Source organism: Pollachius pollachius, assembly GCF_949987615.1.
Source record: "Pollachius pollachius genome assembly, chromosome: 9".
Classification (NCBI taxonomy): Eukaryota; Metazoa; Chordata; class Actinopteri; order Gadiformes; family Gadidae; genus Pollachius; species Pollachius pollachius.
This window is the reverse complement of record NC_136942.1, coordinates 1361968-1388002: the sequence shown is the minus strand read 5'-3', so window position 1 is coordinate 1388002 and position 26035 is coordinate 1361968. Positions and strand designations below refer to the sequence as shown.

General features: G+C 49.4%; 1 protein-coding gene across 1 annotated transcript; it reads right to left on the bottom strand.

Annotated features, from left to right (window-relative positions):
• Nucleotides 1–235: 235 nt before the first annotated feature.
• On the bottom strand, nt 236–24855 carry grm3 (glutamate receptor, metabotropic 3; the record flags this gene model as incomplete). Its single annotated transcript, XM_079743931.1, has 11 exons — nt 24544–24855; nt 23436–23579; nt 21126–21395; nt 19409–20048; nt 9567–9809; nt 8798–8987; nt 7612–7921; nt 6695–6888; nt 5225–5357; nt 2830–3007; nt 236–315 (listed from the first exon to the last, which is right to left on the bottom strand). Exons 1-11 carry the CDS (start codon nt 24835–24837, stop codon nt 236–238), a joined length of 2676 nt encoding a protein of 891 aa, XP_079600057.1. The 5' UTR covers nt 24838–24855.
• Between the last annotated feature and the right edge of the window lie 1180 nt (nt 24856–26035).

Below are 26035 nucleotides of genomic sequence, written 5' to 3'. Positions count from 1 at the left end.
GAAACAATAAAGTTCTAGTCCACGAGTGAGGTTGAAGTGTGTGTCTGTGTGTGCGTGTCCATGTGTGTGTGCTTTCTAATGCATTTGTCTGCAGGATGTGTGTGTTTGTGTGTGCGTGTGTGTGTGAGTGTGTGTGCTTGAAAGAATACATGTGGGAAGATGGTGTTTTTTTTCATTTTCTTCTAACAGTCGAGGGGAGGGGTGGAGGGAGGCAGAAGATACGAGGGGGTCTCGGTCACAGAGAGGAAGTGGTGGAGTCAACGATCTCCCTCCCATTGCAGACGGTGGGGACGAACTGGGCGGTGCTGACCGAAGCTGCAGCCGGCCGTGGAAAACAGAGGGGGGGGGGCATAAACAACAACAGGCAAGCATCAACAGGCACGCTTAAACAACCCACCACCATCTCAATATTATTCAATCTCAATTATGTATTCAAGTAATAATAGTCTCTTAATACAATAAGCAATGGTGGTTAGAGAAATATCTAGAGATGATGACATTATTTGAATTCAATGAGCAGATGGTAAAGCTGTAGCTGTTGTTGACGCCCATATGCACTTTAATTACAGTGTTTCAACACTGATGTTGTTGCTCTTAAGCTCTGCGTGTGGATGGCAACGTTAGACTGAATATTGGCCATTAAAGGTATCCTATGTACGATTTCTGCATTAAAATGTCTAAAAACGACTTGACCTATGTTATGTATTTTGTTGACGACCCGCTAGATTTGGCCGCATGCCAATGGCGTCATATGCCCTTTCTCTTTTTTTCTAATTTCTGGGGAAACACGAGAAACCAGTAATCCAGAAGAGACCTAATTTATTGATATGACATTTTAAACAATATTTCAATTGCGATCTATAGCTAACCACGACTACTTTGACAAGTGGCTCATCCCTTCCACCAAACTAACGCAGTTTTCCCCCCATCGACTTTACATGGACGGGTCATTCAAATTAAAAAAATGTATTAAAAATGTATATCAGTGATTGACTGTTTCCCATACATGGTCTATTATTTTAAAAAGGCTAAAGTCTTATTTCATTGTAGCACTGCGCGCAACACCAACGTGACGTCTGTGAAAAGACCCTCTTCATGGACACTGAAAACATGATCATGTGCGAGAGGAAGGATTGATGTTGGTTTCTCCCTGCAGAGAAGACGGCAGGCAAATTCATTATTTGAATCAATCTGGAGTTCACGAATCAGTATTACGGATGCAAGAATCTCAAAACACTGTATATATACAGTCTATGTTAAATCAGTTTAACCTGTATTATACAGTCTGTGTTAAGTCTGTTTAACCTGGATTATATACAGTCTATTTTAAGTCAGTTTAACCTGTATTATATACAGACTGTTAAGTCAGTTTAACCTGTATTATATACAGACTATGTTAAGTCAGTTTCACCTGCATTATATACAGTCTATCTGTGTAACACCGACACCGGAGCTTAGCCGCTTTTAACTGTTGTAGATCCAGCGAGATACACTATTAAACAAAGATTTGAATCCATTTGGGAACATTTTGAAACGTGAGACATCTCCGGTGTAATTGCATTTTTGTCAGGCCATTTCCTCGAGCAGGGTGCTTTGTAGTTTGCTTATTGTGGAGGAAGATTGACCAAACGATGGCTATGGAGAGGCGTGCTGCATGACGTCCCCTGGGCCGATATACACCGCCAGACACGCGGGACTCAAACCACGGGTCCAGCCTTTAGTTCCCCCCTTCAGATCGCCTCTAATTCAGAGCGGGAATATCTATAGGATATCCAATATCTTTTTAATTTAAAAAAACACTTGTTCAGTGGGAACACTGTTATGTGTACGGTAACGTTATAAAGTTACAACAATGTTGAAAACATTATTTTAGCTGAAAGGGTTATTTCTTGTTTGATCGTGTCGACCCAGGGTAACAGTGGTGGACAACCCCCCCACAGGATTATCTACAGCTGCTCGTTAGCAGACGCATCTAATGCTATGTTGGCCAGATAACGTTGTAGCACTTTCAGCAATTTCCTTAGAATTAAATGACGTAACGCTAATAAACTTGAATAAGTGCAACGTGAATACAACTTTAATACATTAATGGTCTGTGAACACGCTTTCTGCCTCGGTCTCTTCAGATAGATTGACAAAGGCAATGGTGGAGAAGGAGAACAACTACTGTGTTCCCATGCTGCTTCTTTTGTTATTGTTTTGACTGAGATACTGATGGCGGCAGAAATGACATATTATACCTTCAATGAAATACCACGGCTGCTTAGTGATCGTTTCGATTTAGTTCCCCCCTACCCAATCGTCAATAACCTGAACATTTTTAATAAGAGCAGGAGGGAGTCTGCAGAAGGGTAGGGGAGGAGAGGAGAGAAGGGGGATTAGAGGAGAGGAGAGGAGGGTAGAGGGGAGGAGAGGAGGGGCAGCAGAGAGGAGATGAGGGGGAAAGAGGAGGGGAGAGACTAGGGCTGGAGAGGAGAGGAGGAGTGAGGAGAGAAGAGGCAGCAGAGACAAAGAACGAGAGATGTGGAAAGGAAATGAGGGAAGAAGGGGTGAGAGGAGGTTAGAGGAGAGGGAAGAGGGAGAGAGAAGAGGAGGGGAGAGGAGGGTCACGCAGAGAAAAGGAGGGGAGGGGATTGAAGAGGACGGGAGAAAGGGGAGAGAAGAGTAGCGAGGGGAGAAAGAGGCGAAAGGAGTAGAGGAGGGGGAGAAAAGGGGGGGAGAGGATCAAAGAGCAGGGGAGGATAGAGGAGGGGAGCTGAGGGCGGAGTAAGGAGATGTGAGGGGGCCAGGGGGGGAAAATGGGGTGTTGTGTGTCCGAGCGGAACGTACCATGCGATGGGTAGGAGGTGGTGGGGCCGCTGACACTGAACCTGTTGAGGTTCACTCGGTGGCTGGCCACGTTCTTCTGGGGCTGGAACATGATGATGTGGACCTTGGGAGCGAACATGCAGCCCAGCACCACGAAGCCGCTCAGACTGACCGATATACACATGGTGGTAGTCTGAACCTGAGGACAGAGCAACACATGCGTTTACGGAGCTGCAAAGAGATAGGAAGCAAAAGAGTGGAAAAGAGCCAAGATTTAAAAAAGAAAAGCTCCCTCCCTCTATGCTCCCTCCCTCCTTCCCTTGTTTCCCCAGTACTGAGAAGATAACACTGTGTGCGAGAGTGTTTGACATGTAAGATGGATTTCCCCCGAACCAATCAGACAATATTGGTCAGAAGTTAGCTGGAGCGGTCTTTATTGTAAATGGACTCATACAGAGTACAGAGGCAGGCACTGTTAACTTATTTTCACAAATTATTTCACTCACACACAGCTAACAATTTCCTAGGATATTTTGAATAGATTACACCCCGAATGATAGCGCTCAAATCTGACAGCCCCTTTAAAACACACAGCGGCTTTATTGTGTGAGGTGATTTATTTATCGAGGTTGCCCGTATCAATAAGCACCAGCAGAGGAAAAAAAAATAGAAAAGTAATGGCAGAGTATAGATTGCAGTGAATGCATGAAATGAATCAACCTGCAGTGATGCATACTTCTGCCAACAGGGGATTTGGCAAGGAGTGTTTTGGTGTTTATTGGCAGACCTTTGTCGCTGCTCCACCACCGAGAGGATAACAGTTACAGCGTTGATCAATACTAGACTTAATCAAAGGAGACCCACGGAGAATAAACTATGCAGTAACTCTTTGGTCTGGATCCAGTGTGGAGCCATTTATCACACTGGCAGAATGCTGCCATGGAAGATGCTCATGGCCACACACACACACACGCGCACACATACACACACACAAACACACACACACACACACACACACACACACACACACACAGAGTGGCTCGGTTGTCTTTATTGATCCGAGGTCCGTGCAGTTGTAGGGTTTCAATGCTTACATCCATGTATCTCCGTGTTAGAGGCGAGGCGGGGTTAAATAGCCAAGTCAGCTCAAAGCAATAGCTCACAGTAGACAGGGGGGCCCCCTGGTAAACAGCAATATCTTATAGTGTGTTTTTGTGTGTGTGCGTGTGTTTGTGTTGGTTTGTATGTGTGCGCGTGTGGGGGTGTGTGTATTCATGAGAGATGTTATGCTGCTACCTGGCTAATCTTAAAGTCAGATTGCAAGGCCAAAGAAATCCTTATTTCCCGAGAGAAAGAGAGGCGGAGAGAAGATTATCGAGAAAGAGAGAGTGGGCAAAAGGCATAGGGAGAGAGAGAGAGGGAGAGAGAGAGAGATGTGGAAAAAGTGGAGATAGCTAGAACGAGAGAAATACATACAGAAAATGAGGAGGGGAAGGGGAGAGCGATGACAAGGGAGGGAGAAAGATACAATGAGAAAGGGAGGAGGATAGAGAGAGAGAGAGAGAGAGAGAGAGAGAGAGAGAGGATGACAGGGAGAGAGACAGAGACAGAAAGACAACGAGAGAGAGAGAGAGAGAGAGAGAGAGGCTAGAGAAAGGGAGGATGACAGAGAGATATGTGTGTGTGTGTGTATGACTTGAGCTCCCTGCTTTCAGAGTCTTTTTTAATGGGGATCAGATGAGCAGCCCTGGCATCAGCAGTCCTCCACCTGGCCCTTTGATACTGTGTGTTTGTGTGTGTGTGTCTGTGTGTGTGTGTGTGTGTGGGTGTGTGTGTGTGCGTGCCGGTGTTTGTGTGTGTGTCTGATTTGTATGGATCATGCGAACACTCCCAGAGCCCTTTGATATCTGGAGACTTGGATTATAAAACTATTAATAATGACAATAATAATAAAATAATAATAATAAGAACTAACTATAAATCTGCATTACTTGTATTTTTATTAGTAGTTATTTCTCCTTGTGTCAGTATGTATCAGTGCATGTTTTCCGTGTGTCTTTATGTGTGTCTGTGTATGTTAGTGTCTGTCTGTTTCCATTTATGTCTGTCTGACATTTTTCTTTGTGTGCCAGGGTGGGTCAATCTCTGTGTTTGTGTGTGCGTGTGTGTGTGTGTTTGCGTGTGTGTGTGTATGTCAGTTTATGTCAGTGCGTGTCAGTCTGTGTGTGTGTGTGTGTGTGTGTGTGTGTCAGTGTATGTATCTAAGTGTGTGTCTCAGTTTGTGTGATACTGTGTGTTTCAGTGTGTGACACTTGTCAGAGTGTCTGTTAGTGTGCGGCTCACTGTGTGTGTGCGTGTGTGTGTGTGTGCGTGTGTGTGTGTATGTTTGTGTGTGGGGGGGGGGGTGGGAGCCTACCCTATAGTCACTGGATGTGACGTAGAAGATGGGCAGGAAGGCGAGCCAGATGATGCAGGTGGTGTACATGGTGAAGCCAATGAACTTGGCCTCGTTGAAGTTCTCCGGACACTTCCTGGTCTTGAAAGCATACCTATTGGTACACAAAATCACAGTTTGAAAGTTCGAATACAAAAATGGCACAACCCTTTTGTCATACTTTTGACAAAGGTATTTCTCAAGGTGGATGTTTCCATAGTGTGCTGCCATAGTTTTCAACTACTTTCCAACGTCGTATCCGAATTTGTGACCCTCTAAGTGTCCTGATACGCACTGATAAAGACATTAAAAAACAGAACAAGCTGAGGACAAGCAGCCACAACTCACACATACATTGTTATCCATTTAAAGGGCTACTGTCGTTAAAATTGACTCTACTATTCACACACACACACACACACACACACACACACACACACACACACACACACACACACACACACACACACACACACACACACACACACACACACACGTACTCTCAAACACCTACAGACTCACACACACACACACAAACACACACACACACACACACACACACACATAGATACTCTCAAACACACACACACAGACACACACACACATAGATACTCTCAAACACACACAAACACACACACACATACTCTGAAACACACACACATACACTTGAAACACACACACACTCACACACACACCACTATCACAGTACACAGAGTATGACAAACACACACACACAAACACACTCAAACACACACATGCACACACCACCTACACAATACACAGGATGACACACACACACACACACACGCACACACACACACACATACTCTCAAACACCTACAGACTCACACACACACATAAACACACACACACACACAATCACACACACACACATAGATACTCTCAAACACACACACACAGACACACACACACATAGATACTCTCAAACACACACAAACACACACACACATACTCTGAAACACACACACATACACTTGAAACACACACACACTCACACACACACCACTATCACAGTACACAGTATGACAAACAAACACACACAAACACACTCAAACACACACATGCACACACCACTTACACAATACACAGGATGACACACACACACACACGCACACACACACACGTCACACACACACACCACTATCACAGTACACTCACACAAACACACTCAAACACACCCACATGCACACACCACTTACACAATACACAGGATGACACACACACACACGCACACACACACACGTCACACACACACACCACTATCACAGTACACATACACAAACACACTCAAACACACACACATGCACACACCACTTACACAATACACAGGATGACACACACACACACACGTCACACGTCACACACCACTATCACAGTACACAGTATGACACACACCCACACACACACGTCACACACACACAGACCACTTACACAGTACACAAGATGACCAGGAGCACGTCGTAGCCCAGTGACATCAGCATGCTGGAGTCACGCATGTTGCACTTCAGGATGACGGTCTGCCGCCGCTCGGGCAGGGTGAAGCGCCGCGTGCCAGGCACCTCCACCAGCAGCCACACCGACACCGTCACCAGCTGCACCGAGATCAGGCTCAGGCAGATGAACACCTGCAGCGGGCGGGGGGGTTATGGAGGGGGGGGGGGGGAGACAGGAACCGGCGGAATATGATTTATTATTGGTTGGAAGAAATTAAATAAAACTGCAATGGAGTTATGGCACCCTGAGGTGCTGTGTCTATTCTCCTATTTTTTTTAGACCCCCTCCCCCCTCAGTAATGAAACTACAGTTATGGTTCTCGGTTAGGCGATGCTGCATGCTGTTTTTTTGTTGGCAAGTTACCGAGTGCGCTCACACCTGAACCATTCCTTCCTTGGGTCGTTACACATTTTTACGAGTCATTTCTCATTCATATCTAACGGCTTGTTTTGGACCAGCACGCCGCTTAAACTTGATGAAAGAAGCCCTTCTCGTTAAGTTCTGTCCAGTTCAGCAGTTCTGGACGGTCATCCTCAAGAGCAACGTGCGTGAACTGCAAAGTAAAAAACGGTGTTTGAGATCTACATCTGCCTCCCTCCTATTTGTGTTCAGAATTTCAATATCGCCCTAAAGATTAAGCATGAATTATTCCAAGGTTTGCCCTCACTGGAGCATCACACTGGCGCTTCGCTTCGGTTCAGAGTTCGGCTAAACTTTAGTGCTCAGGATGAGTCGCACGGTAACGTGGTGCGAGTGAATGGAAGAGGCCCGGGACTGATCTGAGATGAACCGTACCGCGACTCCGTTCTTCCGTGTCTCCGTCCGTTGACCGCCCTCCTGCTCGGCCCACTCACCTGGGAGAAGGGGCTGATGAAGCGCGGCCTTGTGGCTCCGCCTCCGTCCTTCACGCCGCTGAAGATCCGAGCGATCCGATTGGTCTTGGTGAGCAGGGCAGAGTAGCAGACGGCGAAGGACGTCCCCAAGCCGAGCCGCCTGAGGGCGCAAATGGTGGGAGAGGGTTTGGCCAGGAACAGAAAGGTCATGGCGTAGGACATGAAGACGCCCAGGAGCAGGATGTAGCACAGCTCCCTGCCCGAGGCTTTGACCAGCGGGGTGTTGTTGTGGCGGACGAACACCCAGAACACCAGGCCTGTGGAGATGAACCTGTGGCGGGGAGAAGAAGGACCAGTTCATTTTGTGTCACAAAACAAAAACTCCCTTTGGAAGAGTAGCTTATCTTATAAACAGTCCTTCAGTGGCCATAAAGTTTTAGAATTCGACTTTTCCATTATTGTGTTCTCGACGAAAGAAAAGGGTTTTATGTTTTATGTAAATTGTAATCAGTTATAATTCACGTAATCGTGTTTGATAGGAAAGGGCAGTAGAAAGCGGTGCCTCCTTCCTCCTCTTTTAATTGGAAAGTAGGATGAGCTTCTCTGGTTGCTTTTCTCTTTAGATGTTATTAACCAGAGCAGATTCTATCTAATGCAGTGAAATTAGTGTGAATCTCGTGATTGTTTTTTTCCCTTTTTCGCGGGCCACCTTGTGATGTGTAATCGTCATGACGCGACATGACACATTATTAGAAGCAATTTTCCAGCTCATCAGTTCAATTTCTTGGCGTCCCTTCACGGGCGCAAGTTTACTCCGTAACCTTGTGTGTGTGGCGTCAGGGGAATGTGCTGGAAGTGGGCACCGGGGGAAAGTGGTGCTGGTGCCTGCAGTTGATGAGGAACTATTATCTCAACCATTATATGAATCGTTCAAGTTACCTAATTAACCATGAACCATCTATTCTAAGCAGACTCCTTTCTCTCTTCTTTTTACGTGACACATCCTTAGAGGCCCATGACACAGGCATCCCTGTCTGGATTAGAAAAGCTTCTACAGCTGATGTGGGAGCAGATCTATTTCAATGGGTAATCTCAGTAGATGTATGTGTGGAAAGTGATGCTATGCCATCCACCGTAGCTATGTTATCCACAGGCACAGCCAACCGGTAGCGGTGCCTGTGGATGGTGTGCTGTGGTGCTCGCTCACCCGACACAAGCGATGGTGATTGGACCGATGGCCCAGGCGTCCTCCCACATGATGTAGTCCTCGGGGAGGTCGAAACAGGAGCTGAGGTCGTCGGTGGGCCACTGGCCGGGCGAGCACGGGGCGCAGGTGAACTCGTCGGCCAGGTACTCGTGAGGTTCACAGGCGGTGCAGATCCAGCAGCAGTACTCACCTGGGCTCAGCCACAAAGGAACCAGTCTTACTACAAACGGGTTGAAGAGGCTCACGAGCTGGAGCTCTTGTCCAAAGCGACTTACAATACGGCGCAAGTGCTACAATATAGCACTTGTAACAGTAAAACAGGAAAAACAGTAAAATAGTAAATATGAAATAGTGACATTGTAACCGTCTACAAAATGATACTCTAACATGCTAAGAATCTTAAATTTATCAACAGGTAACGAATAGATAGATGATTAGAGATATGAATAGATTAACGGATGGAGGCATGGATAAATTGATGAATTGATGGACGGATGGATAGATGAATGGATGGAAGAATGAATGGATGAAAGGACAGATGAATGGATTAATGCACAGATATATGGATTAATCGATGAACTAATGGACGGATGGATGAATGGGCGAATGGATGGATGGATGGATGAACCAATGGACGGATGGGTGAATGGGTGGATGGATGCATATGATGGATAAGTGGACGTAGCGCTGCATGATGGGTGGATGAAGGAAGCCCTCGGGCGGGGCGACCGTCTCCCCCTCTCACGCCCCTCCAGGGCTCCTCTCTCACCTGCCTGCATCTTCTTCATCTCGTTGCGGGCGCACGGGTCGCTGCACTGGGACGGAGGCACGGTGTCCCGGGGCCAGTGGATGAGGTCGCTGTTCAGGCTCAGGGTCTCCGCCCATTCCCCCACCGGCACGTAACCGTAGCGATCACCGGAGCGCTGGTAGCTGAAGATGTTGTACCGGCCCAAACCGTCACCCTGGGCGTCAAACTTCACCGCCGTCTCGCTCCCGGGGGGAGAGAAGGGGGCTATAAGGGGAGATCAGAAATCCAATGTAAAACCAGCGCATGACAGGGTAGCCACCAACATAACCACTACGTCTAATACTCCCAATTCTACTTAAAGGCTGCGTTCGCCTAGAAGCCATGTTGGTTAGTCAGGTGGAGTATTTGTCTTATCTATAAAATGCAATTGATGTGCATTTTGGGTGGGAGAACCAATATGGCAGCTAGATAAGTGAGGTATATAATAAGATTAAGATCATAATAATTAATTTTATTAAGTGCTTCAGATAATGCATTCTATCTAATACAAGCTGTGATCATTATAAACCAACTCTAAACAAAAAAGGGGGCTAAACATAACCATATCTCAGCCAAGAACATTTATACATGTAGCGTGTCAACCCGTAATTATTGTATTGATCTGTATGTGATGTATGCTGCAATTGTAAAAGATGCATCATGCAGAAGATGAACAAGATGATACCCAGGCTCTCACGCGTCAGGCAGGCTTAATCTGCCACAGGGCTTAACGCTTGGTATCCATATTGATGTCTTGATTGTATCTCTCCCCACACACACCTCAGGCCAAAACGGGACATTCCTATTGCTCAAATATAGCTGACAAAGTTTAGTACCAAATCTAACATTAGCAAACTCCCTAAGTCATCGAGGCGTGAAGGCAGAGGATTGAATCCCTTAAGAGGGCGATGCAGCAACCCACACACTGATAGAATTAGCCTGCAGGTCTCCTGCACCAGAAAGACTGTTTGTTGCTGAAACTGCCAAATTGGTTTGTGTACAAGTTGTTATGAAAGGATTACCATCTACCCTAAGGATACGGGAGCGCAAGCAATTGGGAAATTGGCAAGATGCTGAAACCATGAAAGATACAAAAAAGAAAAAACAGGACACATAAGCTGAGGAGAAGGTGAGAAGAAGGCTTCTTCTCACAGTGAACGCTATCCTGTTTGGTTGTCTTCTTCTAACGCAGACAAAGGGCGTGGCCCCAGCATGTGGTCCCACCCGGATCCTGACACTAGCAGTCCTGATGCACACAGGTCGCCTAGTTGCCTCGCTGTTCGCAAGAAGTCGGGTCGGTGTCAGAGGCGATCTCATCGCCCTCCCCCCGCCCCGTCCTTGTCAAACGAGCATGCCTCCGTGCCAGGATCACTGGTGCAGCACACACACTGCGGGGCGTCGCTCAACCGGCCTCACATGTCGACCAGCAAGGAGACGTCGTTGCTCAGCGAACAACAGCCTCTCCATAACAGCCAGGGATCAGCAGTAGGAGCCGGGGATCTAGAGATGGAACTAGGGTGTGTGTGTTTGTGTGTTTGTGTGTTTGTGTGTGTTTGGAAGGGAGGCTGGAGGGGGGGGATGAGGGAGTGAGACAGAGGGAAAGACAGAGAAGTGGAATGGGGGAGAGAGAGAGAGAGAGAGCCTCCATTAGAGGTTCCTTTACAGTCTGACTGGTAAAGGTATTGCTCTGAGCGCAGCGGGAAGCTGGTCGGACTGAAACACAGCTCTGACCCTGCTGTGAGCATGGTGTATTCCTGCATGTGTGTGTGTGTGTGTGTGTGTGCGTGTGTGTGTGTGTGTGTGCAAGCCTGTGTGCTTTTGTGGGTGTGTGTGGATTGTGCATGTCTGTGTTTTTAAATGTATAAATGATGCGCTGTGTGTGTGTCTGTGCGTGTGTTTGTGTGCGTGTATTTGTGTGTGTGACAGTAATTGTTATGAGCATGTGCCGTAGTGTTTGTGTATGTTTGTGTGCATGTGCGTTGCGGGTGTGTAGCATGTTTGAGGCTGCGATTGCACGCGTGTGCATCGCTGACAGCAGCTAAATCTGTGCTATTGTTGTCAGGGCTCACTGTGTACGGAGAAGAATGTTGTGGTAAAAGGCAACAGGGGGGAATTAGGCTTTATGAAACCCATAAATCACAAAGACAGCTTAACCCTCCGCCTTCCTCTCTCTCACTCCTCATTTACATGTCAGGCAATTGTCAGGGCGGCTAAACGTTACAGCTGACAGCTAAATGAGTATGACTTCAATAAGACGGTGATAAGATACGATCAGCCCAAGAACCGATAAGTATTCATTAGTACGCTTTGCCAGACAATAGCCTGTTAATAAAGTCGAACAAGGCCAGGTCCTCCTCTGTTCTGAAACACACACCCACACACACATACAAACGCACGTAGCACACACACGCACGCACACACACACACACACACACACACACACATGCCCACACACACACTCACATGCACACACTCACACACACTTGTACTGACAAAAAAGCCTAGCTAATTATCATAACCGCACCTCATTAATTCATTAGATGTGTGTTGGATCCTTATTAGCCATTTAAGGTGTAATCCTGACAAGAGAGAGAGAGGGAGAGAGAGAGAGAGAGAGAGAGGGAGAGAGAGAGAGAGAGAGAGAGAGAGAGAGAGATCAGTGGTGAGTGGTGGGAGAGGCCCCCTCCAGCCCATAGGCCTGTCCTTGAATTACCTCCAGTAGATCTCACACACACACACACACACGCACACACACACACACACACACACACACACAGCATTATACTCTAGGAGCTCAGTGTAGCAAGCGACAGAGGGACATTGCTGACCGGCGTCCTCCTCTCCTATTATAGAAAGCGTATGACAGGGCAGGTTGCAGTGGACCAAGGCCGGCCCAGGTTGTTGCTCTGATGACTTTAGAGAGCTGAGAAGGCACATCCAGGACAGATGAACACTGAAGGCTCCTGAAGCCCTGCACCGAAAAGCGACAGGGCGTGGGTTGTGTTAAAAGCGTCTTAAAGGAAAAATCCAACCCTAAAACCACTTATTTGAGATGAAAAGTGATGTAGTGAGTTACATAGTTGTGCTATGGATTGATACTGCTCCGAATCTCAACTTAAATGCACAATGTTTTATTTATTTTTTTTACATATGATTAGATATGGCTTCAAATGTCCCTCTAAGGGTCCAACCAACCTAGAATTTGTGACCTGTTATTGGCCCTTTTGGGTCACCCGGAAACATTAACCAAACCTTCCGGCTACACCAACCTCCAAAATATAATTGTAGTGAGTGGGAGTGGCTCTTGTACCAGAGTGAAAGCCTGGACAGATGTATCGCGTCGACCAGGAGTCGGCGAGAACTATCTCAGATTAGGGTTAAGGACGGGCAGGTGCTTTGGTTTTTCTTTCAGGGGAACGGGAGACTTTGGATGAATGAGGGAAAAGATTAAATCTGCAGATAGATCTGGGAAGTGACCAAGGCCGATACAATATTAGTATGTAGACCTCGATTCTGTATGAAGTCCACATACAAATGAGTCTGTATGAATGTTTGACTCATTTATGCAGTGGTAATAATTAGTGGACAGTTTGGAAGCATAAGCACGCACACAAACATGTTCATGCTGGCACACGCACACATACACACACACACGCACACGCACGCATGCACACGCACACACACACACCCTCCCTCCCCACGGTTACCATCCTCTAGAACTCTGCAAGTTCATTAATTTCAATATTAATTAAAAATAAGTGTGAAAACACATGATTACAGCCGGCCTTCGTGAACATCTCCCAGCCCCTTACCCCCCTCCCTCCATGTAGGATCTCCAAACACGCCAACGTCGACTGTGGCCCTTTGCTACGCAACGCCAACATAAACCTCAAACCCAGTGTTACTCACAGAACACAAGGAGACGTCACATTGACATATTAATGCCCCCCCCCCCCCCAATAAGACTCCCGCCGCGTTGCACCATGACATCCCCTCACTGGGGTCCCGGGATGAGGCGGTTTGAAGGGGGAGGTCTGTACTGTAGCGTGCACGCCGCTGACACAGCTGAGGCGGCGACGTACAAAAACAAATTACAACTAATGAGCTAAGTAAACTGGCTGTGATTTAATCATAGCCCTCAACCCACCCCTCACCCCACCACTTCAGCATGCCCGCTAAATCCATCAAGACGTTCTTCCGTATTCATTAAAAAAAGAAGAGGGAAATCGCTGGTTTTCATTCAGAAGCGAGAGAAATTAATTACTGCCTCAGCCATGTCAGAGCAATGCAGGGGCCGCCGGGGATTGTGGGTATTAAAGACGGGGTGAGAGATGGCGGAGGGAGAGACTCGAGTAGAATGAGTCAATCCCCTTTAATCCGACCAATAGAGAGAGAGGAATAAGTTATTTAAAACCACAGAGGGGAGGGGGGGGGGCGATGTGCTTGGAAGAGGAAGCAACAACCGAAAGAAGGCGGGAGGGAAAGAGGGAACAAAGCAAGGTAAGAGTGAAGCGGTAGCTTTAGTATGAAAGAGCCGCCGAGAGTTAGAGAGAGATAACAGGGAACATGTTGTCTGTCTCTGTCTGTTATCCAGCATGTACACGCTGTGCAGACAGGCAGACACAAACAGAAGGGTAGACAGGCATGGAGACAATGAGATGGACGGACACGCAGACCCGACTAACAGGAAGACAGAAAGGCAGAAAGACAAACCAACATACAGACAGCTTAGGGTTTCTAAGCAATATGACAAAGGCACATAGAAATACAGAAGGTTGATTTATGACCTGTGATAGCTCAACAGGCTAGTGGCAACTTTTAGTGTCCGACACACACATACACACCTACGCACACACACACACACCTACGCACACACACACACACACACACACACACACACACACGCACGCATGCACATACACTCATAAACACACATACAAACACACACACGCACACACACACATAGATATTTACACATATATTAGCAACATTTTTTTCTTACTAACCGGGAAGAAAAGGCTATCTGCAGATCAATATGCCAGAAGAGAAGAAAGACAAAGAACAATAAAGAGGAGAAGAAAGGAGGCGAGAGGAGACACAGAGAAAGAAAGATGGCGTGGCAAAAAGGAGATAGGAGAAGAGAACTAGAGAAGAAAGGAGTGGAGGACAGAAGCAGAGGAGAGATTGGAAATTAGAGGATATAAGAGATCTGAAGAGGGAGGGGGGGGGAGAAGAAAGTGAAAGTGAAAGACTAGAGCACTGTATAGCAGAGCAGAGAATAGGATGAGGAGGCAGACAAGATAAGACACAACAGGGGAGGAGCAGAGATATGGGAGGAGAAGGACAGGAGAGGAAAGGAGAAGAAAGGAGATATTGGAGGAGAATGACAGGAGAGGAGCGGAGATATGGGAGGAGAATGAAAGGAGAGGAGAGGAGAGGAAAGGAGAGGAGATATAAGAGGAGAATGAAAGGAGAGGAGATATAAGAGGAGAATGAAAGGAGAGAGGAGAGGAGAGAAAAGGAGATATTGGAGCAGAATGACAGGAGAGGGGAGGAGCGGAGACATGGGAGGAGAAGGACACAAGGAGAGGAGAGAAGAGGAGAGGAGAAGAGGAGAGAAGAGGAGAGGCGAGGCGAGGCAATGTGTAGCGAGCGGTAGGTTGACCGTCAGAAAGGAGGGCTGGATAACAAGACAAACGAAGGCTCGGGAGGATGAGGAGGAGGAGGAGGAGGAGGAGGAGGAGGAGGAGGGCCGGGGGCTGAGCGAGAGACAAGATAAGGGAGAAGCGGAACGAGAGGGACGGGCGAAATGACAAAGCCAGGCGGGGGGGTCGAGGCGGGCAGAGGGTGAGCAGGGAGAGCAAAAGTGAGTGAATTGATTGACAGCGGGAACTCCTACTGTACAATGAGAATCAATAGACCAGGGGGGGGGGGAGGGAGGAGAGGAACTCCTACTGTACAATGAGAATCAATAGACCGGGGGGGGGGGGGAGAGGAGGAGATTCTTCGAGGGGGTAGGAGTGTGGACACCACGGCATGAAAGGTGCACAGTGATCTTGCCGAGTGGGATGTTGCTGCTTTCATACGTCGAAGCGAAGGAGGGGAGAAGAGTGTTTTCTTTTGCCGATGCGAGTGGAAATTTGGAAAAAAGTAACAGTGAGAGAGAACGATGGAGACAATGATGAGACACACCGCCTGAAAAGACTCAGACAGACAGACAGACAAGAGAGAGGGAGGGAGAGAGAGACAGGGAGAGTGGGGAGAGAGAGAAAGAAAGGGAGAGTAAAGGTTATTCTCTAGCGTCTAAAACGTTGCAGTAAGCTCACAGCTCGATATGGCCCTGAAGGCACAACGCCTCTGCTCACACTCACACACGCGTACGTGCACACGCACACACACACACACACACACACACACACACACACACACACACACACACATCAACACACACACACAAACATGCACACTCACACGCACACACACACACACACATTAAAGTGCCAAGAATATCACATCTATCACTACTATTTGAACAGACGGCTTTGCATGTGTGTATATACTGATCTGTTTGCTGCAGATGGGGATGTAGGTGGGTGGGAGGTGAATGATGGCTTTGAAAAGTGTGTGGGCTGGGGGTGTCTACATCTTCATGTCGGTGGAAAACAAGCTGTTCAAGCTGGGGCTTTGTGAAATGGAAAAAAAATTGTGCCCGTTTCAGACATTTTAGCATGGGATTTCACTGGGGCAGGTGGCTGTAAAAAAAGTAGCAAAGGCCAGGTTATGCTCGCCCGTGTGTGTGTGTGTGCGTGTGTGTGTGTGTGTGTGTGTGTGTGTGTGTGCGGGTGAGAATGTGTATGCACATGCGGCGTTCCATGTTTATATCTTGTTAGAGCAGGCTACGGCTTTCCTATTCTACATGATCACTTCAGCAATTGGCAATAGTGTCAGCTTCATTCCCATAGCAACAGCATAGAGCTACCGCCATGACTCCAGATGAAGACAGAAACGCGTTTGAAATCCTCCCCCTGCATGCACACACACACACACACTCACACACACACACACACACACAACTGCCACACACTCAGAGACACACACACGCGCACAATAACATAGCTTGCTAAAAAGTGTCAGGTTTGTGATGGTAAGCTGGAGGACGAGGAGCAATGGCAACAAGGTGTGGCGCTAATTATGAAGACACACTTGTCGTTACACCAAGCCCCTGCGTTAAGCGTGTGCTGAAGTGTAGCACAGAGGGAGAGATGGAGAGGGAGATGTATATGTATATTTATATGTCTTTATACATGTATGTCTGTATATTTATCGGGATCTAGAGAGGGGGGAAGGGTGGAGGTGAGAGAGAGAGAGAGAGAGAGATCGAAAGAGAGAGCGAGAGACACAGAGAGTGGGAAAGAGAGAGAGAGAGAAAGAGAGAGATAGAGAGCGAGAGAGAGAGAGAAAGAGAGAGAGAGAGAGTGAGAGAGTGAGAGCAAGAGAGAGAGAGAGAGAGTGAGAGCAAGAGAGAGAGAGAGAGAAAGATAGAGAGAGAGAATGAGGGAGAGAGAGAGCAAGAGAGAGAGAGAGAGAAAGAGAGAGGGGAGGATAAAGCGAGGCTTAGAAAAAAGAGTCGAAAAAAGGAGAGGGATTGAGCAAGCGAGAGAGAAAGAGAGAGAGGGGGGGGGGGGGGAGAGGAGAGAGCGGGCGAACGAGCGAGAGAGCTTGTGTGTGTGTTGAGCTGCGTTGTTTTCCCCCCCTGTCTGCTACAGTTCAGAATGGGAGCACTGCAGATGGAAAAGCTGCAGTATCTTTACCCCACATCCCACCTCACCTTACCTCGACTCCTACCTTATACAGAGAGCCCGCGCCGCACATACACACCGTATACAAACACGCATCCAGTCCGTCGAGAACTTAAGAGACTACTTGTTGTCTCTGAGCCTGGGCTACCGGCATTAAAAATGCAATAAGAACACAGGTCCCAAATAAACAAGAGCAGCAGCAGCTCTCACCGCTACCGCCACAACACGCCCACCTCTCGTTGTTCCTGTTCTATCGGCGGCCATTATCGCCGGAACAGAGTTGCTCTGTATTTTGGTCGTTCATCATCACCATTGCAGTCTGGGAGGATTTTGAATGAGCTACTTGGGTATGGAAGGGGGCTGTAGTAGGACTGCGAGCCGTGTAAGGACACATCCCTATTGCGTTCTCTGTCCTTCCTTTCCTTTGCCTGCCTCCCCTCGCCTCCTCACCTCTCCTCTCGTCTCCTCTCGTCTCCCCTCTCTCTCCCTCTGTGAGCACTTGTTAACTTTCTCAATTGGTGGTAATCAATTGCATAAACTAGAGGTTGCGTGTCTGATTTCTCTCTCGCTCTCTCTCTCTCTCTGTCTGTCTCTCTCTATCTCTCTCTCTCTCTGTCTCTCTCTCTATTTCTCTCTCTCTCTCTCTCTCTGTCTCTCTCTCTGTCTCTCTCTCTCTCTCTCTCTCTCTCTCTCTCTAGCTCTCTCTCTCTCTCTGTCTCTCTCTCTCTCTCTCGCTCTCTCTTTCTCTCTCTACTAGCTCCCTTTCCCCCGGCTTTTTCTCACTTCCCTTTTTTCTCCCTCCCTCCCTCCCTCCCTCCCTCCCCTCCCTCCCCTCCCTCCCTCCCTCCCTCCCTCCTCCCAGAGACAGGCGAGTGTTTGTGAAGCTCTTTGATTTGCAGCAGAAATAAAGATGGGGAGTTTCAAAGAGAACCGTCTTCTTCTTCTGCTGACGCATACCGTCCCAGCGCCGACACTACCTTAGCTCCCCCTCTCCTCATCTGCAGCCAGCCCCCGTCCCCTCAAGCTCTTTTCCCTGGTGACGATTACCTTCAACGTCACCCCCCCGCCCGCTCATCCCCCCTGCCTCCCGCCCCCCTCCCTAATAGGTCTCTTCTTTTCTCTACTTTAGTCTACCTGTCAATCTCCTCCATTATGTCCCCTCTCCGTCCCCTCCTCTCTCCCTCCCTCTGCTTCCGTCGGCGTGACGGGCGTTCTCACCACCCCCCGCCCCCCCCCCCCCCCCCCCCCCCCCCCCCCCCTTTCCCTTCTTCCCCCCCTCCTTCCCTGAAACCCCCGCCCCCTCGTGGCAAGGACTGCGGTGTTGGGCGGTGTAAGGCAGGGCTGGTTTGATGTCTGCTTCTGGTCACGGTTGGCGGAGGAATAAGCACCTCTAACACACTGTCAGTCCCTTAGACACACAGCAGTTTATTTATAACGCTCCTTTTGTACCCCACCTGTCACTCAAGCCAATCCCCTCTCCCCAGCCCCTGTCCCTCTCTCCCTGTCTCTCTGTGTCGCTCTCCCCTCCCAGCCTGCAGAGAATAATAAACAGAGCACTAGAGGAGCTCCTTATAACACACAATCTCATTAGAGCGGGCAGGGAAACACATATGGATTAGCCACGTTCTCATTCGTCGAGGCAACTTCCTAGTGTCGTATCAATTACTCCCGGCGTAATAGGTGTCAATGGCGAGCCGAGTGCCGACAATACATGGCAATTAAGAGGATTTGTCTCGGGGCCTTGCATGTTGCATGACTTGGCCGGGTGGAAGAACGCGATTCCCCGGACTGCTCACGACAGGACTGTTAACTAGGCCCCCTTGTTTTCTTGTTTTTCTCCCTCAGTTTTTCTTTTCTTTTTTTCCGTTGCCTCTGTTTTAAGCCCTCCAAACTACTTGACACTCTATCACACACCTCAGTGCCTCTGAAAGGTAGCCCTTTAGTCAAACTTGCAGAGCCTTTCCGTTCCCCCCCCTCCCGGAGCCTTCTGCCGCTCCCCCGGGCTCCGACGGTTCCTCCTCCTACCTGTGAAGCTCACGTTGAGGATGAACTCCCGGTAGAGTCTGCGGCCGTCCAGGGACTTCATGGCGTCACAGAGCTTGGTGGTGTTGGAGCACAGGCTCTGCTGCATCCGGTGCAGGGCTATGGCCATGGCGTACACCGCGTTCACCACAAACATGATCTTGGACTCCGGTTCGAAGCCGCTGCGGTCCATGGACAGGTGAGGGTCGCAGGGCGGGAGATGTCTCCGAGTCTCGGGGTCTGACCCCACGGACCCGGGACCTCCTCCTCCACCTCCTCCACTTCCTACTCCCAACGAGCACTGGAACCTCTGCTCCCAGAATTCCCGGTACCAGGGATTCCGCCGGTTTACCCCGGGATCCAAACCGAGGAAGTAGCGGTTGAATTCGGGCACGGGATTGGCCGAGAGCTCCAGGGTGATGGCGCCTTCGGCGGTCAGCTCGTTGCCCTTGACGATGCTCTCTTGCGCGCCCCAGCCGTCGCTGGCCACCCAGATGAAGGAGGTGTTGAGTCTGGCGGCCGCAGACAGGAGCTCGCGGGCGTCGTCGCTGCGGAGGAACAGAACGGCCACGCGGGCGTTGGGCTTCTGCAGGAGCTGGCGGATCACCGCCTCGTAGGACTTCTTGGCGTTGGAACGTCCCACCTGCACACGGGAAGAGCAGGGGAGAGTTAGGAGGGAAACTCAGTCTGTTCATCACTGCAGCAACATCTCCTGAGGAAAGATTGTTTGAGCTGATGAGTGTTTGAAGGACAGATCCCCACTCACCGCTCGTTCATCTCTGGCAGGATAATGTCTAGAAAAAAATGACTAGGAGTCCCTTTATTTATCAGTTTTGTACACCTTGGCTGCTGTAAATCCTGAAATACCCTTCAGGATTTCTTAAGTACAATCTTATTTTATCTTAACCTTGTGAATGACCAAACAGGATGATCATTTGAACCACAGCTAAGGCTGATGTGAAAAATGGAAAGATTTCACTTAATTTTATACAGAAGCTTGTTCCTTTCCGGTCAACATTTCCTACCTTAGCCTTCAGATAAAGACCAAAGTGGAACTGATGCCAAGTAATTCTAACCAATTTAAACAGATATTTAAATAAATTAAATATAAAACAAAACAGAAGCTCCATCCGTTTTCTGTGAGGATTTCCTCCCTCAATCTTCACACACACAAAAGAGGAACTAATTCTGTTATAAAAACTGTCACGGCCGAAGTAGGGATCCATACCAATTAAACGATAAGATGAATGAATGTGAAACGTTCGAATATGGACTGCTGAAGATAAGGCTACATTTTTACGCTTGAGTTTTGATAGCACCAGAGCTTGGTGGTAGAGAAGACAAACTTTTTCCAATGGTTTGCTATATCACCACCATTTTCACTTAGCACTTCAGCTTTAAGCTGCTTATCAGGTTGACATCGCAGTCAAGGTTTCTCTTTCTGGGGCTGTGCAGTGTTTGAAGTAGCCTATTTAGTATTATTCTATTATTATTCTATTCTATTATATATTAATTAAAAAGTCAAGTTTATTCTATATTCTTTTCAATTTCATTTAGAGATCATTTATGAGCAAAGTAAATTTATAGAAAACATAATAAAGCTATAGTACCATACCATAATTTCTATTCTATTCTATTTCTATAATGTGCCCCTCTATTCCATGCAACATTGGATCCTGCTCACTGAACACATCCCAACCCCCCAAGCCTTCCCGCTCACCTTTTCGGAGGTGGCGATGCAGATGTTCCTCATCCGCGCCTCCTGCTCAAAGGCCTCGATGCCCGTCTCGCCGTAGTCGCCCTCCGACGCCACGGTGGACACGTAGGTCCAGTTGAAGGTGCGCAGGATCTCGGCCATGGCCTTGGCCTGGTAGAAGTCTGGGGGCACGGTGCGGGCAAAGTAGTCGTAGCGCGTCTTGTCGCTTAGCTTGGCGCTGGTGGAGGCGTAGCTGATCTGGGGGATCTGGAACAGTCTCAGGAGGTTGGCCACCTGGCAGGGAGACGAGGGGGAGGGTGGGTCGCGATGGTCAACTTCAAAATCAGAGTTGTGGAGTCGTTCGTTGAGTCAAATGTTATGAGGATTGAACTCAATGTTGAATATGTTTCACAGTGGAAGAAAATGATACTGAGATACTGACACAGATGCATGTTAACACAAACACACACAGGCACGCGCACACACACACGTACACAACCACGCACACACACAAACACACACACGTAAACGCACACACACAGACACACTGAGACAAAAGCAATGATGAATAAAATCTCGGAATCATGAATAAATGAGGGACATCTGGGCTCTAGTGATGTCTATAATATTCCCTTTACTTTTGACTTTAGTTTAATTAAGTCCTTCTCATTATGATTTGTAATCACGTATACACATGCACACACATACTTTATACTCATAAGCAAACAAAGATCTGAAACACACACACACACACACACATGCAGGGACCCCTTGGACCAATGCACAAAGACTGCACAGAATACAGTCTGCTAAAGACACGGGGAGTGGGAACTCTGTTGGTGGGAGTGGGTCTTCTCCTGCCAGGAGGAGGAAGAGAGACGTACTGTAGGAACGGGCAGAATGCGAGAGAGGCTGAATATGAGCGAGGGCTGAATGCGAGAGAGGCTGAATGCGAGAGAGGCTGAATGCGAGAGAGGCTGAATGCGTGTAAAAAAAATGAAAAAGGGAAAATGGTGCAGAGGAGGGGATCTGTGTGTTTTCATTTCTGCTTCTAATGCAAGTCACACACACACACACAGACATACTCATACTGTAGTCCTCACACACGCACCAACCCGGGAAGGCTCAGAGGCATACACAACCAGACTATGTGCCCACTGACACACATAGACACATGTGCAACCTCACACACACACACACACACACACACACACACACACACACACAAACACACACAGACTTTTGATAAGTTGTGCGTGTTTATGCGCACCTGCATGCACAATGTGTGTGTGTGTGTGTGTGTGTGTGTGTGTGTGTGTGTGTGTGTGTGTGTGTGTGCGTGAGCATAAGATATTCCTTAGGATTTGATGGTTTTTGAAACAGAGGATCTGAGAGGGAGAGCCAAGGGGTCCGATCAGAGCGGAGCGACGGACCCGACACAGAGCGGACGGAGGGGGCTGCGGCACAAGACACTTCAGACACACACACACACTCACACACACACACACACACACACGGGCCACAGAAGCCGTCTAGCAGCAGGAATAAGTTGGAACAAGAGGAGGAAACCATGGCGATGAATGACAGCGGGACAATTGATAATGGGAGGAGGAGGAAGAGGGACCGGGGATGGTAGGGTGTCGAAGAGTTGGCGCGGGGGCGTACAGGAAAGAAGCGGTGGTTAGGGGTGTGAGGAGGAGAGGGAGCTGGAGGATGTGTCAAACAGCAGCAGACAGAGAGTGAGGCTGTTCAGGCTTCATGCTCGGGGGATGCAGACGGCACCGCAGGAACTTCATTCATAGAGACATGTCAACACAATACCGCATGCTCCCTTTTGTCCCTCTCCTCTGTGTCAGTGTCAGTGTGTCTGTGTCTGTGTCTGTGTCTCTGTCTGTGTCTGTGTCTGTGTCCGTGCCTGTGCCAGTCTCTGTCTGTTCGGCTGCCTGTCGGTCGGTCTGCCTCCCTCTCTGTCTATTTGTCTGTCTTTCTGTCTCCCTGTTCATCACCCTATCGGCCCGTCTGTCTGTCTGCCCATCTAGAGGTCTGTCTCTTTGTCTCTCTGTCCGTCTCCCTGTCTGTCTGTCTCCCTGCCTGTTTGTCCGCCTGTCTGTCCGCCTGTCTGTCTGTCCGCCTGTCTGTCCACCAGTCTGGCCGTCTGTCTGGCCACCTGTCTGTCTGTCTGTCTGTCTGTCTGTCTGTCTGCCCGTCTAGAGGTCTGTGTCTTTGTCTCTCTCTCTGTCTGTCTATCTGTCAGTTAGTCTGTCTGTCTGTCTGTCCCTCTCTGCCTGTCCGCCTGTTTGTCTGTCTCCCTGCCAGTCTGTCAGCCAGTGCTACCTGTATGGACACGCTGCTGTAGGACCCCCCGATGACCCCGGCGATGGCCAGGGGGCTGTCGTCCTGTAGCGCGTAGGAGCCGTCGGGACAGATGAACTCTGTGTCGTCCACCTTGGTCAGGGACGCCCTCACGAACTCCAGAGCCTATGGGGAGAGGGGAAACACACACACATTATGCTTCACTGCTTCGGTCTGAAAGTTGTGTGTGTATGTGTGTGTGTGTGTTTGTGTGTCGTTGACATTTGAATTTGCATGAATCTTTCAGGGGTGTACTAATCATATATATTTATCTGTTATTCTGATATTATCCTGGACCATTGTCTACGGTTTATTTTGCGCTCCAGACACTTTTTCTCCCCTTTCACAGGGATTGTAACTACATATCCATTTTGTAAATATATACTTACTTTATATGACCCCATCGTTGCAGACAGGCAACAGGCAACAGTAAATATGGGCTTACTTTTACATAGACCTCTACTCTACTCTTTATTTCATTGCTCTCCTCACACCACTAGCCAGCTGTATTTACGCATTTAACTTGCATTGTACTGTACTCCACCTGCTGTTTCTATATGTGGCTGCTGTAGGGCCATGAACAGAGTGTGATCTGATCAGCTGCCCCTCCCCAACACGTCTCACTCCGAGTTTGTCAAAAATTGACACTTTTTTGCCTCTTTTTTCAACACAGGTTTTTTTAAAATGTAACCCCTCCACGCTGAACAGTGATAAGTGTGCAACCCTAACCCTGACCCTAACCACTACCACCCTAACCCTAACTTTAACCACCACTACCCTAACCCTAACACTAACCACTTCTACCATAACCCTAACCCGTTTCAGTGCCTAACCCGTTTCGGGCCAAGTGCCGTTCCGGTACTTGGCCCTACCATCCTGCGAAAAAAGATTTGCAGGACCGCTTTCCCTGGGCGTCAGATATCGCCGTGGCGGGATTTGAAAGGGAGTTGAGACCCCCCTGCGTCGAACGAAGACGCACAAGGACACCCTTTGCGTCAGCAGCTAACGCCTAAAGCCCAAAACAAGCGTTGATTTTTGAGGAACTCGGAGTGGGACGGTGTTGCCCTCCCCAGCCCCGGCGCCTCCTCGCCTGCTCCAGAGCGTAGGTGTCCCTGGAGCAGGTGTCCAGGATGTGCACCCCCAGGGACACGCCCGGCAGCAGCATGGGGTCGCTGTTGATGCGGTCGATGGCGAACAGCATGGCCTCCAGCCGCTGGATGCCCCGGTCCTCGTTGACCCGGCCGCACTCCTCCAGCCCCGCCCCCTTCTCGTGCACCGGGAACAGGCCCCCCAGCACCAGGTCGCCCTCCATGCGGATCTCCCGGCGGGACAGGGGCGGGGGGGCGGCAGGCTCCCCCCCGTTGAGCAGGACCGCCCGGAGCATCAAGAGCAGCAGCGCAGCGGGGACGCGGGCCGGCATGGTGGAGGCGTTGGCAGGGTGGAGTGGGGGAGGAGAACAACCGGAGAGGAGAGATAGTGGGGGAGGTGAGGGGGGGGGAAGAGGTGAGGGCTCAAGGTGGAGGGGGGAGGGTGAAGGGTTAAGGGCGTGGGGTTATGGGTGGTGGGGTGCGGCTGAGGCCCGTGAGTGGAGAGGTGGGAGGAGGAGGTACTGCTGGTGGCGGTGTTGGTGTCTGTGGTCCATGAAACAGGCAGAGTCAGGGAGAGCAGAACTGGGCCCAACATGAGGAGGCAACGCATCTGGACATCGGATCTGTTAGCGCAGGAGAGGAGAGGAGAGGAGAGGAGGGAGAGGAGAGGGAGAGGAGAGGAGAGGGGAGAGAAGAGGAGGAGAGGCAAGGAGGAGAGGGGAGAGGAGAGGAGGAGAGGGGAGAGGAGAGCAGGAGGAGAGGAGAGAGGAGAGGAGAGGAGGAGAGGAGAGGAGGAGGAGGAGAGGAGAGAGGAGAGGGGAGAGGAGAGCAGGAGAGCAGGAGAGGAGAGAGGAGAGGAGGAGAGGAGAGGGGAGAGGAGAGCAGGAGAGGGGAGAGGAGAGGAGGAGAGGGGAGAGGCAAGGAGGAGAGAGGAGAGGAGGGAGGAGAGGAGAGGAGAGGAGGAGAGGGGAGAGGAGAGGAGAGGAGGAGAGCAGGAGGAGAGGGAGAGGAGAGGAGGAGAGGGGAGAGGAGAGCAGGAGAGGAGAGGAGAGGAGGAGAGGAGGAGAGGAGAGGGGAGGAGGAGAGGGAGGAGGAGAGGAGAGGAGAGGAGAGGGAGAGGAGAGGAGGAGAGGAGAGGGGAGAGGAGAGGAGAGGAGGAGAGGAGAGAGGAGAGCAGGAGAGGAAGGAGGAGGAGGGGAGAGGGGAGGAGAGGAGGAGAGGGGAGAGGCAAGGAGGAGAGGGGAGAGGAGAGGAGGGAGGCAAGGAGGAGAGGGTAGGAGAGGAGAGGAGGAGGAGGAGGAGGAGAGGGGAGAGGCAAGGAGGAGAGGAGAGGAGGAGAGGGGAGAGGAGAGCAGGAGAGGAGGAGAGGGGAGAGGATAGGAGGAGAGAGGAGAGGGGAGGAGGAGAGGAGAGGGGTGAGGAGAGGAGGTAAGGGGAGAGGAGGAGGAAAGGGGAGAGAGAGGGGAGAGGAGAGGGGAGAGAGAGGAGAGGGGA